Source organism: Dermacentor variabilis, chromosome 10 (assembly GCF_050947875.1).
Source record: "Dermacentor variabilis isolate Ectoservices chromosome 10, ASM5094787v1, whole genome shotgun sequence".
Lineage (NCBI taxonomy): Eukaryota > Metazoa > Arthropoda > Arachnida > Ixodida > Ixodidae > Dermacentor > Dermacentor variabilis.
This window is the reverse complement of record NC_134577.1, coordinates 34,509,993-34,527,087: the sequence shown is the minus strand read 5'-3', so window position 1 is coordinate 34,527,087 and position 17,095 is coordinate 34,509,993. Positions and strand designations below refer to the sequence as shown.

General features: G+C 46.0%; 2 protein-coding genes across 3 annotated transcripts in view; one reads left to right on the top strand and one right to left on the bottom strand.

Moving 5' to 3' along the window:
* The window catches only part of LOC142560288 (caspase-1-like), a 31,565-nt gene extending 22,877 nt beyond the window's left edge, over nt 1–8,688 (bottom strand). Inside the window, exons 1-4 of one of the 2 annotated variants that reach the window (XM_075672263.1) lie at nt 8,500–8,688; nt 5,041–5,083; nt 3,308–3,422; nt 749–896 (exon numbers count right to left, since the gene is read on the bottom strand). In XM_075672263.1, the coding sequence (XP_075528378.1) occupies nt 749–896; nt 3,308–3,422; nt 5,041–5,083; nt 8,500–8,536 (343 nt within the window). In that variant the 5' untranslated portion in view covers nt 8,537–8,688. Of the gene's footprint in view, nt 1–748; nt 897–3,307; nt 3,423–5,040; nt 5,084–5,695; nt 5,799–8,499 lie in introns of those variants that run through there. The other variant, XM_075672262.1, reaches the window with a different exon arrangement.
* A 3,007-nt stretch (nt 8,689–11,695) lies between these two features.
* LOC142560004 (endothelin-converting enzyme 2-like) lies at nt 11,696–14,122 on the top strand. The gene has a single exon (XM_075671738.1). It carries the CDS (start codon nt 11,696–11,698, stop codon nt 14,120–14,122), a length of 2,427 nt encoding a protein of 808 aa, XP_075527853.1.
* The last annotated feature ends 2,973 nt before the right edge of the window (nt 14,123–17,095 follow it).

Below are 17,095 nucleotides of genomic sequence, written 5' to 3'. Positions count from 1 at the left end.
CATAATGAACCCTACGTTTAAAGTCTACACAGAAAGATATGTAGAGGCCTAAACACAGTATATGCTGCTTTCAAAGATTCCAAGACGGCACACAGTTGATCGCCTAACAGTATCCTTTCCCAGCTTTCTTGAACAATTTATTTTTGCAATATCTCAGGCACCCTGGCTCGTGCATAAGGCTCCTGAAAAATTATTACACTGCCATTTTGAGAAATAACGCTATTTGGCTGACAAGTAATCAGGTTTAACATTGTAAAACAACACCAGGAGCTATACTGTATTCTCGGTCAATCACTTTCAGAACGTTTTCTGTGACTTGGCACCAGATGCGTGTCTACAGGCAACCAAATTGCTTGAGTGCAAAGCACACTGTTGCCCATGTGCGTGAAACACTGTCACCCATAGAAAGCAATTCATCCAACGTTGAGCCACATGAAATCTCATGAAAGTGATTGACAGAGAATACTGCCCCTAGGCTATAAGATGCACCATAATGAAGTACTTCAGCTTAATTATGACTGCCTGTGCTTCTTTGATACACACACTAACCTAAGCCAGACAAGCACTCTTGCAATTCTTCTTCCATCACACTGCAGAATCGTATTGTGTGCCACAATAAAGAATCACACCCGTGACCTTGTGTTCAGCAACAGAACATCACAGTCACTGACACACCGTGGCATAGTACAAAGAGCCCCACAACCATGTATCTACGTTGCTGAGGCTATTTAAGGTTGCTGCAACTTACGTATCTCCAGAACGTCCCGTGTTTTGTTGCATGACAGATCAGTGTACATGACTGTTTCAAAGCCCAAATCACGGAAGCAGCTCCGAAGATTGTCCGCGTCCAAATCCGTGCCTCTTCGCTCACTAAGCTTTGTGTGGCTTTCAAAAGTCTGCGGGGAAAAGGGGACATAGAAAAACATGTGAGGACCAGGGAGACTTGCTCATGGAATGGCGGCATTAGAGACAAAACTTCAGTCATGCTAAGTTGAAAAACTGAGGCTCCAAATCAACAAATTCACCACTGCCACTGAGACCTGAGCTTCTGTGAGCAAGTAAATATGGAACCAGCTGGTGCTGATATAGTTCATACTGGCAATGGTTTTTCAAGCTATTCAATGAGTGAAAAAAAAATCAGTATGCTCAATAAACTATATCTGAACATGAAAGATAGTGGTATCTTACCAATTTCACTAGACCTTGCATTCTTTGAGAATGCCTTCTCAAAGCTATTTCGCTGTGTTAATTTTGCGGTAGTGTGGTGACCCCTACATGCTGCCCTCTCAACCATTGCAGACAGTAAACCATGACCTACAAGGTTGTCCACCCAGTGCTGTCTGTCATCTTTTGTCCTCACTCTGCTTCAAAGAAATGTTTTTTACCACCACTGTTTGTTTTGGAAGCCAACTCTCTGCAAAAATCACAAATTAACAGACACAGCATGTCTTTTCCAAAATTTAATGGTTCATTTTACTGGATGTATTTGAGTACTCTGGTGACATTACATTCAGCTGATAAAAATGGAGTGCCCAAAACACATTTGCCTGGCTCTTTACGAGTGCTAGCAGGCACTCTCAACCTTTCACCTGGGGGTCTGACCGAGATCTGGAAAAGTTCAGGTCAGATGGCTCCTGCAGCGCTGTTTTTCATGGCAGTAGTAGGCGTGTACCTCGACACCTGTGCATTGTTTGTTTACAACAGCAGAAGCCCTGACATGTTTCCTCTTGTGGTCTTTAACTGCTCTGGCGAGCAGCTGAACGTTTAGCTCGAGACTGCTTTCCCGGGACCACTTTCTCTACAAGACAGTACTGACCTTTCGTTGGCAAGTAAATGGTCCAGGATAGCTAAAGGTAGAATTAGTGCCACTACTACGAAAGTACAGTATCAGCTTCTGATGATGACACATGACATCCTGTTTATAACAAGTACATGGTAGCAGACATTAAAGAAAGACAATAAAAAAATAAAGAAAGACAATTACATTACATTTTAACATAAATTAGAATATATATTGGCAAATTTTATCAGATTTTCATACAGAACTTAATGACTCTTTCATACTGCCCCATCAGTGATATTTGCCACAGCATGGAGCCATCTCCGAGTGGCTGTCTGAGTCAAAGCAGGCAACAGCACACAACGTAACAGGACCCCCCAAATACCCAGCATAGCGCAGGATTACTGCATACACTGCCTTACTCATAGCAGGTATGATGAAGAGGAATTGTAGGGCCCTTCCTGTTACACTTTGCTCTGCAACAAAGCCCTGACTTCCCATAAACCAAACATTGCAAGGTTTCCAGAACAGCAGTCAAACAATATTGCTTGAATCAACATTTGCCCATGGAAGCCCTTAAATGCACTAAAGAAAAGCAGCTCTTAGGACACGCTACAGAGGTTCAGTGACTATGGTAATTTGCTGCTGAGCGTGACATTGTAGGTTCGATTTCCTGCCACAAGGGAAGCATTCCAATATAGCCAGAATGTAATATGCTTGTGTACCGTGCTTTGGGCATTCATTAATACATCCCAGGCAGTAAAACTAATCAAACCTGCCCCCTACAGCGTCTCTTACAGTCTATGAATTGCTTTGGGATGTTTAACACTATAATAATATAACACTTAATAACTTAACGCCTGGGCTATGAGGTGCTACAGAGGATTAGTTAGAAGCAATTCTTGCCAGCTGGTGCCGTTCAACGTTTGCCTAAACCTAAGTACACTCAATTGGCAAACCAGCACTATTGTATGCAAACATAGCGTTGAATAGTCCTAATGGCTACTCACTAGGAAATTGAACTTTTTCTCAGATTTTATTTATTAATAATTTATCTCAGATCCCAGCATACCCAAACATTCGCACTTGACTGTACATGAACAACTTTTTTTCTGTGCTATGCCTTGATTGAAACACAGCTGCATAGGCCAGTAATTAATATTGAAACCTTGTCGCTCAGCAATAGGACATGGTAGTAGTAATCGGTTGCTTATTTAGATATATATAAACGAAAAGGAAAGGACGAAAACTGCTGGTGACTGCACTGTAAGTGTCTAGCACAGTCTGATGACACCTAAACAGCAGTCAGCAGTGGGGGAGTAAAAGGGCAGCGAGAGGATAGCACAGAGGATAAAGGGGATAACTATTTACATACATATAAAAGGGCAACTCAGGTCAGGGTTATCCATGTTTGCTTGTGGAATGACTTCTAAAGCGTTTGTCACCCCGTCTCGCACACCGGCAATGTTGAGATGCTAGTGTAACCAGCCTGCTGCATGAAAATAACTCACCCAGATTTGCACTCACCCTGTTATTGAAGATGACGCACTTGCCACGCCTGCGGTGTGACATCTTGTACTCTTCCGCTTCAAGCGACGTGGGTAGCACGGGATATGGGGAAGCCGACTGCTGGCCAAACATTCTGGAAATGTGGCAACCATACCGCGAAGAAGGTCAATATTGTCAGATTATTCAGTGTAATGCCTGTAACACACAGGCATAGAAAGCATCGTTAATAGCTTAATGCCTGAATATTTATTGACATTCAAGCGGTGCTACACAAGCACGCTCATTGGTAATGAAGCTCAGGGCCACTTGCGGCATAAGTAGCTTTTCTCACAACTCGCACAGCCACTAATGCATCCCCTTTCTCCTAGGTCAGCCATTATGGCAACACAGGAAATGCCCATATCTGAAGTAAGCTGAAATAGTTCAACATAATACGTGTTTATTAATATTTCTAAGTGGCATTTCTCAGAATTTTTACTACAGGTAACCTTATTTAATCATATTACAATTCATAAATAAAGTAAGTGCACTCACTGAAGCCATTGCCAATGCCTTTTTTTAAATTTTCCACTGTCACCCTGACACTGCTGCATCAGTGTGGCATCATGGATTTTGAAGTATTTTATTAACAAGCCAGAAGCAGAAGTACAAAAGAAGACGGAAGCTTGAAGTGATGAACAATGTTCAAACAAAAGAATGTCGCTGGAGCCTATTTTCTGACAATAAGGCTTGCCTTCTTCAGTACAGCAACCGCTTTTCTTAGCAGCATTAACACCAGCAACTCACTTTACCCACCTCACAATTGAAGAGAACAAGAAGAATAAGCTGGGGCATAAAGTAGGGTAAGAGGAAGTCAAAGTGCTAGAAAATACGGAAGGGGATGGGGTGGGGTTACACATCTAAGGGAACAGTTGCTGCCGTGATGAAGACAAGTCAGTCACATTGTTGAAACGTTCGCTGCAGTGACAGTCCCTGTTTGCACACTGTTAAAGCACTTTCTAATATTTCTGCAGTTAGGACGCAGCAGATGTCGTCAAAACATGCTAAGATTAGTCTTCGGCTTCTTTAGGACACTGTGTAATGCATTTTACCAATAAAATTTAATTGGGCCAGAGCAGATGCCATAGTATTGAACCGGTGCGGGAGGTTCCAAGGTGTCCTCATAAGGTGTCTTTCGTTTTTGTGTCTTTTCTAACTTATCAGTGCTTCACTATTGCCGAAGCATAGTTTATTAGTGCAGGTGAACTTAAGACTCCTACTATTAAATGTACATTGAAGTCAACAGCATCTCTGGCAATATTAGTGTAGTCAAGTCGTAGGCACTTCGATGTGCCATTTTCCTGTGGAACAACCTTACCAAAAGAATAGTTACAGAAAATAACCAAGAAATGTTATGGCCATTGCTCAATACACATGCCATCAGTTAACCCCTGCCATAATTTTTTTGTTTTTTATTGGGGCGATTTTTGTGCTAAAATACTTTATTAATTTTGTTTTACCACCTTGTGATACGTTTATTGTGTTTAAAAATTTTTTTCTGGGTGCTTTGCTGTGTGCATACAGTTTCTATAATTGTATCTTTTGCTAACGTTGATTTTAGTAAGTTTCCACACATTCAACTTTTGCTTATTTATATATGCTTTTTATGTTAACAATATAACTTTATTTATGTAACTTGTTTGTTGTCCTCCTTACTGAATGCCCTGAAAAGCGGCCCTATAAGGTATCATTAAATAAATGATGCCACTTACCCCCTAAAAATGCTCCTAGCATCAAGCTCGCTGTTGGCGCCGGCTGAAAGGGGGCAATGATAAGCAAAAACAAGCAATAATCCATTATACACATCTTATTCCCTACGATTGAAAGAAAACACAAGTTATTCCCATCTTTAAGTCAGGTAACCAAGCACTTGCATGTAATTACTGTCCCACCTCCCTACTAAACTACTTGAGCACATCATATCAAAGAACATAAAGACCCATCTAGAATCGATGAACTTTCTATCCCAATCAACACAACTTTCATAAACATCTTTCGTGTGAAAGCAAGCTGTCCGAATTTACTCATGACATACTCATGTGCATGGAAACTAAGGATCAGATTGATGGTCTGCTTTTAGATTTCTCAAAACCTTCCGACTGTGTATTGCATAAACACCTACTAGTAAAGCTGTCTGCACTCAGTCTGCCCTCTGGTCTAATCTGTTGACTCGAACGTTTTGTTAAAGGAATCGTACAGTTTACCTGTATTAACAACCACTATTCTAACATCAGCACCATGACACCTGAAGTTCTTCAGTGGGTTGGATTGCCTCCGCTGTTATTTTTAATTTATATTAGTGACCTGCCATCAAACATTACAACAACCCTCAAACATTTTGCTGATGATTTCGTCAGCTACACTCACAGCGATAACCAGGAAGACTGCATCGCAGATGCTGGCATGTGCTACTGAAACAAAGCAAATGCGACTGATTTAGCCAAAAACACGCCATTATCTGCTATATCTATAGCATAGATTAAACTCCGATTAGCAGAACACTTGCTTATACATACATCGACTTGCACCTAACACCAACGCTATCAAGGGCTACACATATTGAAGCCATTTGTTCAGAGGTCTCCTGAACATTCTGGCATCTTAAATGAACTTGAAGGTCTGCATCCTCCGACGTTAAAAAAACTGGCATATCAGACATATGTCAGACCAAAATTCAAGTATGCATCTTACAGCTGGCATTCCTCACAAACATATTTCGCTGATGATGTCGAAGACATCTAGAACCTTGCTGCATGCTTTATCACTTCACAATACTCAAAGCAAAAGAGCATCACCCAAGTAAAGCAATCCATCGCTCTCACTTTTCGTCGTATAATATTGCGCCTCTGTCTTCTACATTCCTTTTACTGCCATCCCATATCTCAACACACATTTCTGAAAGGGCGTCTTCCCCGCTCAAATCACAGTCATTAAATTGAAAATATCGGTGGCACCAAAAACTTAAAGGGACACCAAATGGTGATTTTGCCTTCTATGCTATTTTCTTTAGCTGTTAAGTTTATTTTTTACTTTTTTTTGTTACTCTTACTGCTGGCTATCATGTTAAACCTCAGTGTCTATCATTTACCACTGATCCTTTCTTTTCTTCCTTTCATTGTTATATGCCAAGTCAACCACAAAGGTATGCCCTTTCCTTATATAAAGCCCTTGGGCCCTTAAGGTGAAATAAATTAAATAAAACACATATGAAAGTTCAAAGCATGAAGTATTGTATTTACTTGTGTAAAATCTGAACTATATTTCTTCACCATCTTGGCAGGGTGTGAGTGCCTCTCACCAGAGTGACGCATGTGACTATCCGCTATGACCATAGGTGACAGTGCAATAATGCAAACATTCCCAATGCAATACATAGGCATTTACTGAAAATTCAGCGCCACTGATAAAGTTTCACTTCAATTCTTAATCACTCGCACTCTCTATGTTGCTGCCGTCATGAATGTAGTTTACTTCCTCATTAATTACTTACTTCCTCATTAATTAGTAATCAATGCCGTTCATGCTGTTACATGCTCCGGCAATTTTAGTACTTTTATAGTGCGATATTAACTGATATCAAACATTGTGCCTTAAAGTCTAATGTTTGCAGAAACCTTCTTTCAGTTTCAAAATTTTCCTCTCGAAAGTGGGGGGGAGCGGGTCCTATAGGAGTAAATATGGTATGATTTATGGTGGTCAAAGTCGACAAAGATGCTAAGCATGGCAAATGTGTGTGTGTGTGGTGGGGCGTCATAACTGGTCATTAACTGTGTAAAAGGTGTATTATCATGAATAACTCCCCCACAGATATCACCAGTGCATGAACAGCTAGCATCACCTATATGATCCAAAGAGTTGAAAGATTGAGCTTGGGACCACACAACTGAAGAAGCACGATACACTCAATTCTTGTCAATTTGACCCCTGGTAAGAAGTGCAAAATTTAATTCATCTCGTGTTCCAATTACAAGAAATCTTTACCAGGTTTACAAGCGCCATCACTTTTTTTTTAATTGTGGGACATGACTTATTGGCATCCAATTTATAGGATGAAACAAGAACAATTATACGTTGGTTACTTTTAGAACCAACATTCTATGATAAGAACACACAAGACAAAAAAAACATAATACGCTCAAATGGCATTATTAACTCTTCTATGCCTCTTATGGTGCACACAACATTCATGCAATGACATTCATTATCATGCATATTTGTTAGGAAGGGACAAAGTGAACTACACAACATTGAGGTATGAGGGCATATCAAGTTTGAACAGGTGGCTGAGAATTCTCACCTATTCCCTATTCATAATTTGTTATCTCTCCATAAATGATTGCTTACCCAAATGGTAGTACTTATCATTAACTATATTACCTGCACATTTGCTCCCTTTATATAGTGCTTTGTGAATGTATTCCTGTGCCTTAACTTTGTAAGAGCATATGACCCACTCTGTATTTTTTATCCCTTGAGAAAAGATGCGTTTCTTGCAGTTTTGTAGCCACATTTGACATGTTCATGTGCCCAATATCCCCATAGGGGGCAGCAGTTTATATATGTCCTGTAATAAAACCGATGCTTTCACTTTCTAGTTTTCTGAGCAATCAAAAATAAAAGTAGTCATCCAATTGTCTGAACCACAAGGTGGTACTGTTAAATGGATTTTGCAGGTTGCATGTTACAGCTTCAAAGCGAGCATACTGTCACAAGGCACACATTAAAACGAAGCGAGGGGCACTAAAGGTAAGCGTTCCAGTACAAAGGTGAAGCTAACAAGCTGTGCATTTATGTAAGCGCTAAACTCCATTGTCAGTCCGCACTGCTCGACTTCTGGAGGCAAGGTGCGTTGTCCATGAAAACCTCATGCTCTCCCCTACATTTCTTTCTTTCTCAATTCTTTTCTTCCGAGTACCCGTCTGGAAGTTTTAAAGTTCGGCTTCCGATAGTGCGTGCGTACATACACGACCTAATCTAACGTCTGTCCGTCGTCCTCCTAAACTGCAACACAGTAAGTAAGAATAAGCAAACGAGAGTAGGCCAGTAATAACGCGTCTGCATAAGGCAGCACCCAAGATTATAAAGATGTAAGCCCGAACGACGCACGCTGACGAGAGGGGTTTCACAACGAAGCCCGTTTCGATCACCATGCAATGATACACAGGCCGTACCTTTTCCGTCACTCGCTTTCAAGTCGTCCCCACTCATGTTGCCCTTTGCGTAAGCTAGAACAGCCTGTCACGCAAACTTTATCGGTGTTTGAGGTCCCCTCAAAACTTTAGCCGGACACGAAAACGACGAAAGCGCCCGCGAGTCTCGCGTCATGAATCACCTCATAGACACGCGCAAACACTGCTGCTGACCGCAGCGCCGCCACTATTTTCAGTTTCTGTATCGCGTTATTCAGTTTCGGTAGCGTTTTATATTCGTTCACATTAGTTTCGTTGTCCTGTGTTAGCGCCTACGTTGCGTTAGTAAACAACTGAGACATCAGTCACACTTCCTAAGCGAAGAGACCTTGCGCAGAAAAGAAAGCAGAAGTTCTGGTGCAACATTACGGCAAGTTCGAACCTGCATTGCAACAACATTGAGTTATCTGAACGTGAAAGAAACAGTGCGCATGATAAATTACTCTAAAAAAAATTACACTCTCCAAGTTATATCTTGTCAACAGACAATACACGTCATCTGTCTGACTTCATTTTCTTGCTTGAAAATTCTGCGCTCGTTACTTTCCTGTCAAGAATGCTATGTCACGCTGATAACTCTGCACGCAAGATGAATTATGATTATTGTTTTGGAGGCTAGATAAGCTCCAAAGAGTGCAAGCTTTCCTGGGAGTATAATTAAAATGTATAATTAAGTCAGTTACTGTGATCGATATCAGGAAATCAACTTCTTTTTCTTGTAACGGAAATTACGGATAAAGCAACAGAGGAAACTCACGGGAACTGCCGAAAGCCATCATCCTTGCATCATCCGATGACAGGTCGAATACTTGCCTGGCGAGAACATGGTATGGTACGGTATGGTATTCCTTATGCGATGGCGCACACCCACTGTGGGGGATTGGCCAAGATTTGGATGAAATTAGGCTATCTTTATTAAAAAACTGAAAATGGTAAAGCTAACTGGAGGAAATGAACAAAAATAAAATGTTTAAGAATTCAAGACAATCTCTTTGTAGCAATTATAAAATCCTCCACGGTTGAGCAAATATCCCTGTGGCACTGTCCAAGAGAGGAGGCTCCTAGAGAAAGGATATTTATAATTGAAAAGCTCAAACCAAGCTGTGTAAATCTTGATTCTAGATTTTTTCTTAAAGAAGTGAAACGGCGGCAGAATATGAAAAAATGATCTATTGTTTCATCTTCTCCACAGACTGGGCACAGAGGGGAGGGCACCAGACCTGCCCTGTGACGATAGAAGTTTAATTTTGGTATTCGACAACGTAATTGGGTAAAGATGACTTCAGTTTTTCTGGTGTGAAAGGAATTTTTAGGCCAAGGGAATAGGAGGTGTCGATATTCTGAAAAATTTGCTACAGCTGGGTTCAAGAAGTCTTGAGTAATTGTATATTTCCTGAATCTAGTAGTCGTCAGGTAAGCTATTGTAGGAAGTAATGGTAATACAGGGCCACTGAGGGCCGCTCTCGCGAGACTGTCAGCCATTTCATTCATGACTAATCCTTTATGTCCAGGCACCCAAAGCAATCTAATTAAATGCGAGCTGTGCTTCGTCGTCGTTGGCCTTCGTAACTTCTTACGCGTGCGGAAAGCGAATTGCGAAGGATTTTGTTGAAACATCACCGTTGAACTTTGGCGTTTGAAAAATGGGAACGAATTACAAGAGCATGCAATCGCATGTGCTCTGTACCGAAACCGCACCGTAAAAGTCGTCGTAAGCACTCGTTGTTTTCCTTCGGACAAACTAACGGAAAAGCCAATGGGTTGTGAACCGGCGATCGGAAAGCCTGTTTTGGCACGTAAATCCCCAATTAACCTTACCCGATCACATTCGCATACGTGTAACCAGGGTATTGGCGAAAGAAGTATGTTCGTATTCTTTGTGTAATTGAGATTCTTTACGGTCGTTGGTGAGGAGAATCATGCAGTCGCGATCGAGTTTGCTATACCGATCGGCCTCTATCGCGATGGCAAGAGCCCAGTCTGATGGGTGTCGTACGGGCACTTACGATCGCGATCAAGCCCGAATGAGATCAAATTCGTCGATCGCGACTGGCTCGTTTATGAAAACTGCAGGAGGGAACTATTTGGAATATAAATTATATTCCAGTTAGGCTCGATGGCGATCGAAAGTCAAGCGCTTGGCTCAATGTGTCATTGATTTTTCCCGATATATTGACTATGACGCAGCGCATTCGTGATTCCGTGGCGGCTTACAAGTGTGACATTATGCACTCAAGTGTGAGCTGCGTCCTGAACGGAACGACTTGGAGTACTGGCCGGGAATGTGCGACTCCACAATGACGAAAATGATCACTTCAATTTCTCCGATGCTGAGCGGAATCGAATCTACGTCACAAGGGTTCGATCGTCAAGACAGCAACCCGAAGCTTTATAGCCGGGTGTTCCACAGATGCACAGGGCATGTGCAGCTCTTCAACGAACGTCTTTCACGCCAACGCTTTAGCGAGCTGCGACATGAACGCACTAGTATGTGTAGCTCTTAATGAACCTCGCGCCAGCTTAGATCACTGCACAAGTATGTGCCACTGGGTGTGCGGCAAGCGAAGTAACAATTGGCAACGTTCTCAGGCACCGACGCTCCACGCTTCTAGTCTCGGAGGCCACGCCCGGATTTCTCGGCAGCGCCACTAGAAGGCTCCGCGAGTCCAGAAAGAAGCGCGAGAGAGCAGCCCAGTTGCCGCATGACGCGTTTGCCAGCGTTCGCACGCATAGGTGCGCCATAGATTTCGGAGGCCGCGCGTAATTTTTGCGGCGCGGCACCGCTAAATGGCACCAAGTGTTCTTAGGGAAGCGAGAAAGAGGAGTCCCGCTGCAGTGCACGTATCATACATCTCTTTTCGACGGAGGCAATACGTTGTGTCGCTATACTGGTTCAAAGTTAAACGCATTGACGTCGACAGTCAACGTGAGTTGGGTTCTGCCGAATTTGTATTAGAATTAAGTTTTTCTTTTTTGTCGATGCCCCGCTCTAGTATCTGTCATGACTATAAGAGGTTATGAAGAAACAAAAGAAGCTTGAGGGATCTCGTGCTCATTTCGGGCGCGCGCTAGAAGGAATTAGCGCCAACAAGGACATCATCATCGAATTAGCGCCAGAAGAGAAGGCACAAGCAAGCACGCAAACCTCATCTACAAGTAGCCGGCAAGTGCCAGAGCTATGCTGCCGAAAACGTCACGTCGCAGGTCCGATGAGACTTCATCGAGCGAGCAAGATAGGCGGGGGCGTGCGGGAGGTCTCGGTCCCATAGCGTCCTCGTTCCTGGGCGTGGTGCTGACGCTGAGCGCAATCACCATCGGCCTGTCGGTGCTGCGCTACCGACGGAGCAACCGCGATACCCTAGGTGACGTAGGAAGGGGCTCCTGGAACACCTGCCAGTCACAGCTGTGCCTGGCTCACTTCCGCAGGCTTAGAGACTCACTGAACCGGACCAATTCGCCCTGCGAGGATTTCTACCGCTTCGCTTGTGGCTCTTGGCAGCCGCGAGTCAGCGCGGCGCAAACCGCCTTCCGAGACCTCTTGGACGTAGCCCAGCTAGACGCCATTCGGTACCTAGAAGCACCAGCGACGCCGACGTTGGAGCCTCACGGAGAGGGCAGGACGGCGACCGTTTTGCCTAGCGGGAGAGCCGCCGCACAAGTCAACAATGCCCACCCCGGACAACGCAACCGCGCCGAACGCGCGTACCACTTCTGTCTCCAGCGCGGCGGGGACGTCGCAGCGGACGTGGTCACTCTGAGAGAGTTCCTTGCCAACCGGTCGCTGTCCTGGCCCGATCGGATCACGTCGGCACCCGCTGCACATCAGCCCCTGGACGTTCTTCTGGACCTGGACCTCAACTGGAACCTCGGCCTGTGGTTCTCGGTACGAGTATCTCCTCCGTCCGCCCCGTCACCAGGAAGCACAGTCACCCGCCGTCTCTTAAGAGTCTCGCACGGCATCGTCTCCGGCGGCTGGAAAAAGGCGCTGGACGCCGCAGTGTCGCGCAAGGAGTACAAGGCCCGCGTGCGCCGCTTCTACGACGCCCTCAGAACGAACAACTTCGTGCCCATCAGCGACAAGGACGTCGAGGATCTGCGCCACGATGAGTCGACGATCGCCGGTGCCCTGTCTGACGCCGCAAGCGGTGGCCAGAGCGAGATGGCCTTCCCGCTGAAGGAGATTCAAAAGCTGGCCACGCCTCACCTGACCCCCGCCCAGTGGACCACACTGCTCAACTGGCACCTGAGAAAGCTCAACGGCGTTAGGGTGTCCGAGGCTGACCGCGTCCTGGCCACAAACGTCAAGTTGCTGCAGGCCGTAGACACTCTTCTGGGCTCTCTGTCAGCAGATGCGGTGCTCTACCAGCTGGGCTGGTCTCTGGTGCAGCTGCTCGGATGGATGGCAGACCCGGCGCTTCCGGGTCGACCTGTCGCGACGACCCAGTCACAGGCTGATACCCGGCGCGCCGACTGCTTTTGGGCATCGCAAAGAGCCTTTGGACTCGCCTTCCTTTCCGGCTACGTGGGCGTCAACTACCCGGCGTCTGTGCGCACTGCGGTTGACGGCCTCCTGATGACCGTCACGCAGACAGCGATCAACCTGTTCCTCAGGACGCCCTGGATAGACCGCGAGAGCCGAGCCACAGCCGTAGAGAAGCTGCGGCGCGTCAACGTCACACTGTGGCCGCCGGATGCCTACCTGAACGGTTCCGCTGTGAACGCAGTCTTGGAGCACTTCCCGGAGCCCGGCGGCTACGGCGTCCACATGCTACGCTTCTGGCTCGACTCCCTGGCCGCGCGCAGGGCGCTTATAGCAACGAAGAAGGGGCAGAAAGGAACCGAGGCGGAGAACGCCTTCTTCTTTTACTCCGAAGACTTGCAGTCTCAGCAGCGGGCCCTTTTCAAGTACCACTACTTCCCGAACGAACTGGCCGTCTCTATGCACGGTCTTCGCAGCCCCCTCTTCGTCCAAGGAGGAGGCCGCGCCGTCAATATGGGGGCCCTGGGAGCACAATACGCCGCCGCCCTGTCTAGGGCGTTCGACCCACGCGGCGTCCTTCTGGACGGCCGCGGTTCGACCTCCAGTCTCTGGTGGGGCAAGGCGTCGTACAGGGAGTACGAGCGAAGAACTGCTTGCCGCGCGGCCGGTCCTGACAGCGTCGAGTCCTTCTTCGAAGGCCTCGCGGCCGTTGAGATAGCGTACGCGGCCTTCAACGCGACGCGATCCATGAGCGACGGCAACTGGCGCGGACTGTTGCTGAAGCGGCGACCGCCAACGTTTATGGGCCTCTCGGAAGACCAGGCCTTCTTCGTATCCTTCTGCCAGGCGTCGTGCGCCCGCGAGCCTACGGACAGGCAGCGGTTGGCCTGCACTCTGCCGCTGAAGAACTTCCGCGGCTTCGCCGGGGCTTTCGCTTGTCCTGTCGCATCCGCCATGAACCCGGCGACGCGCTGTGGCTTCTTCGAGGGACAGCAGCCGGCGCCTGTCGCCGTCCCGGCGACGTCTGCGCGACCGCCTGCGCCGCCGACGCGCCGTAGATTCGGGGGCGATGGCGACGATCCCTTGACGCTGCAGCCGACGCCTTTCGGAAGGCACATGTTCTGACTGCCCTTCACGCCACATTTTATAACTTTTTATCTTTTAATCGCCCAGAAAACGCCCGGGGGCGAAAGCTCACAGGCATTCCGTGCTCCAGTTAACGCAAAATTGATGTGCAATTAAAGAAGCGCATATGCCCCAACGATAGTGTCGGCGTGCTTGCATACAGTACGCGCGCGTTTCTCGAAGCGTCGGTTTTGACCTGCTACAGCCAAGTCACGTGTAGACGGCAAACGGGAAATTGTAAACGTGAGGAGCGGCAAGTTTGGGGCAACACATTCATACTTAATGGAGTGGAGCACGAGACCAGCCTGAACTTGACGAATAAATGTTTGTTATGGCAGATAAAACGCCAAACTTGAATCTCGCGTCTAGAGCGTAGCGCCGTTGACGCCAGTACGACGTCACAATGTTAATTCGGGCATTGTAGTCACTTTATTACGAGATAAGCTTGCACAAAGTTACAGGGGTACTGTTTTTCGTACTTAATTGCAACACATGTAGACCTTGTTTCGTGATAAATAGAAATTCCGACGTTCCGACGTCGTATAACGACATTCATAAATGTGGTTTCACATGATGAAACATTCAGTTGTAAGTAAGCGCTGGTCACAGCCATTGGTCCTGCTTCAATGTGTGCCCCTTAAGTACTAGTCTTATTTTGCACTGCGAACCTTCTATCATAATGAACGAGCTATCATAAACTTCGACGACCGTGACATTATTCGTCACGGTCGTCTGCGCACTGAATCGACAGTGTATCCCGTCGTGTGAATCTGCAGCTCCAAATGTTGTAAGAAGAGCGCATAATCTTTCTATAGCGTAAGTGAAAGAAGCAAAAGATGTCAGGCATACCTGGGACGGTGGCACTCGGAAACATCCTTCGCCGGTATTTTTTTTTTCTAAACTTCTCTAATGCAAACCGCCCAGTTCTTGGCCGATCCCACTGGATGGGCGTGTGCCACTTGTGAAGAGGAACGACAACAATAAGATCACCGTTCATACAATCTTACGGTGGTTTCCTGAGCACGTTCTACTTAATACATGCCTGACCACATTCACACATGCTTATATGGTACCACGATTGCCCCTATAATGTGAGATTGCGGCATAATGCCACATTTCCTTGCAACTACACCGCTACATGGAGGACCACCACATTGCACCGAAACGCCCACTTAATCTCTTCAGAACAGCGTCAAATACGGCCTTCGTGATGCACCGACAAATAAAAATAATGCGTGAACGGGCCACAACGAGCGCTTTCTCATTACCTGTTTTTTTTTTTGTTGTTGTTGTTGTTGACACACATACATAAATGAATTACGTTCTATACTGGCGGACAACTTTTTGTGGCTATGAAGGGAAAGCTATACGGAGGCAAAGCGCGCACAAGTGAGAGCGCTTCTGAAAGGAGTCCCGCGTTTTCATCCACGTTAGTTTAAGCTGGAGAAGAGAAAACATAAACACCTTATCAGCAACGTTTAAACAAGACAAGACACACCCCTGAGTGTAAAAGTTTACTTATTTTGCGGCTTTTCCACTCCGCGTCTGCGCAAATGCGAAACCGTCGCACATGGAAGCTGCGTCAATTCAGCGTCTCTTCCGAGAAACCGAAAGCACTGTAAAATTCTGGCGGACTACTTGGCGCAGTAACACATCTGCAGAGGCTCCGCCCCCTTGGCTTATACCCCCCAAAGCCACAGAAAGTTGTCCGCGTCTATAGAGTTTTACGTGCCAAAACCAATATATGATTACGACGTGGACGCCGTAGTGGGGGGACTCCAGATTAATTTCGACCACCCAAAGTTATTTAACATGCACCCAATTCACGATTCATGGGCGTTTATTTATTTTTTTTTTATTTTGCCCCCAGCAAATGCGACAGGCGGCCCGTCATTCGAACCCGCGTCCTCATGAATTAGCAGCGTAACGCCAAGACAACTTTGCCAACGCGGCGGGTAAAATGCAGAATATATAATCTCACGATAGGTAATATGAATGAATAGAATTTATTGATAGGAAAGACACAGAGGTCGACCTGAGCTAGTGCGCTCTAGTCTGCTACTATGCACTGGGGAAGAGGGAAGGGGAGTGAAAGTATTGGGATGGATGATGATGATAGGTACAGAAAATAGCTCAACTTATGACACCTTACCCCACCTCGAGATTCAGTTGAGGATCTTGCTGCGTTTCGCGTTGGCCTTAAAACTCGGGCGGCAACAAAATTGAAATATGATTGAAATATGGGGCCAACGGAGCGCGCTCAGGGCGTGCTAAACACTGCGTTACAGTGCCGAGATGGCAGCGCAAGGCGCAGTGCTGCAGTTCGCCCCCCCCCCCCCCCAAAAAAAAAGAGAAGAAAGAAAGTCGACACGCCATTAGAAAGCGCAATTAGCACACGGTATACAGCGATGGCGAAAAGACGACATGAGGAGTAATCCTAAGCGTGCTTTGTCTAGGCTCCGACTACACTCGATTTCCCGGTGAAAAGTGCTCTATAGAATACTGCGTACACTATTGCGAGCTAGGTTTTAAATGCTCGATCAGGCGAGGCGCGTCAAGCACCCTTCACGAAGCGAGCGTGCGCGGCGCAGCGGTGGAGGCGCCATGCTGAGGTCACACGGAAGAGAGCGTCATTAAAACTTCTCGGGGTATAAAACGAATGGTGATGTGCACACCAGCCCCTCTTCAAGCCATTATAATTAATGGTAGTGCAACACGTCACGATATATGCGCTTTGTGTTGTTGCGCGCGCGCACGCACACACACACACACACACACACACACACACACACACACACACACACACACACACACACGCACAACACACGCATATATATATATATATATATATATATATATATATATATATATATATATATATATATATATATATATATATATATATATATAAACATCAATCACTTGGTCCCGGCGTTTTGCGAACACACTTGTGTTCTTGATAATGTCTTGGGA

Excerpts from the sequence above, each read along its gene's own strand:
- LOC142560004 (XM_075671738.1), top strand. The coding sequence starts at position 11,696 with ATGCTGCCGAAAACGTCACGTCGCAGGTCCGATGAGACTTCATCGAGC.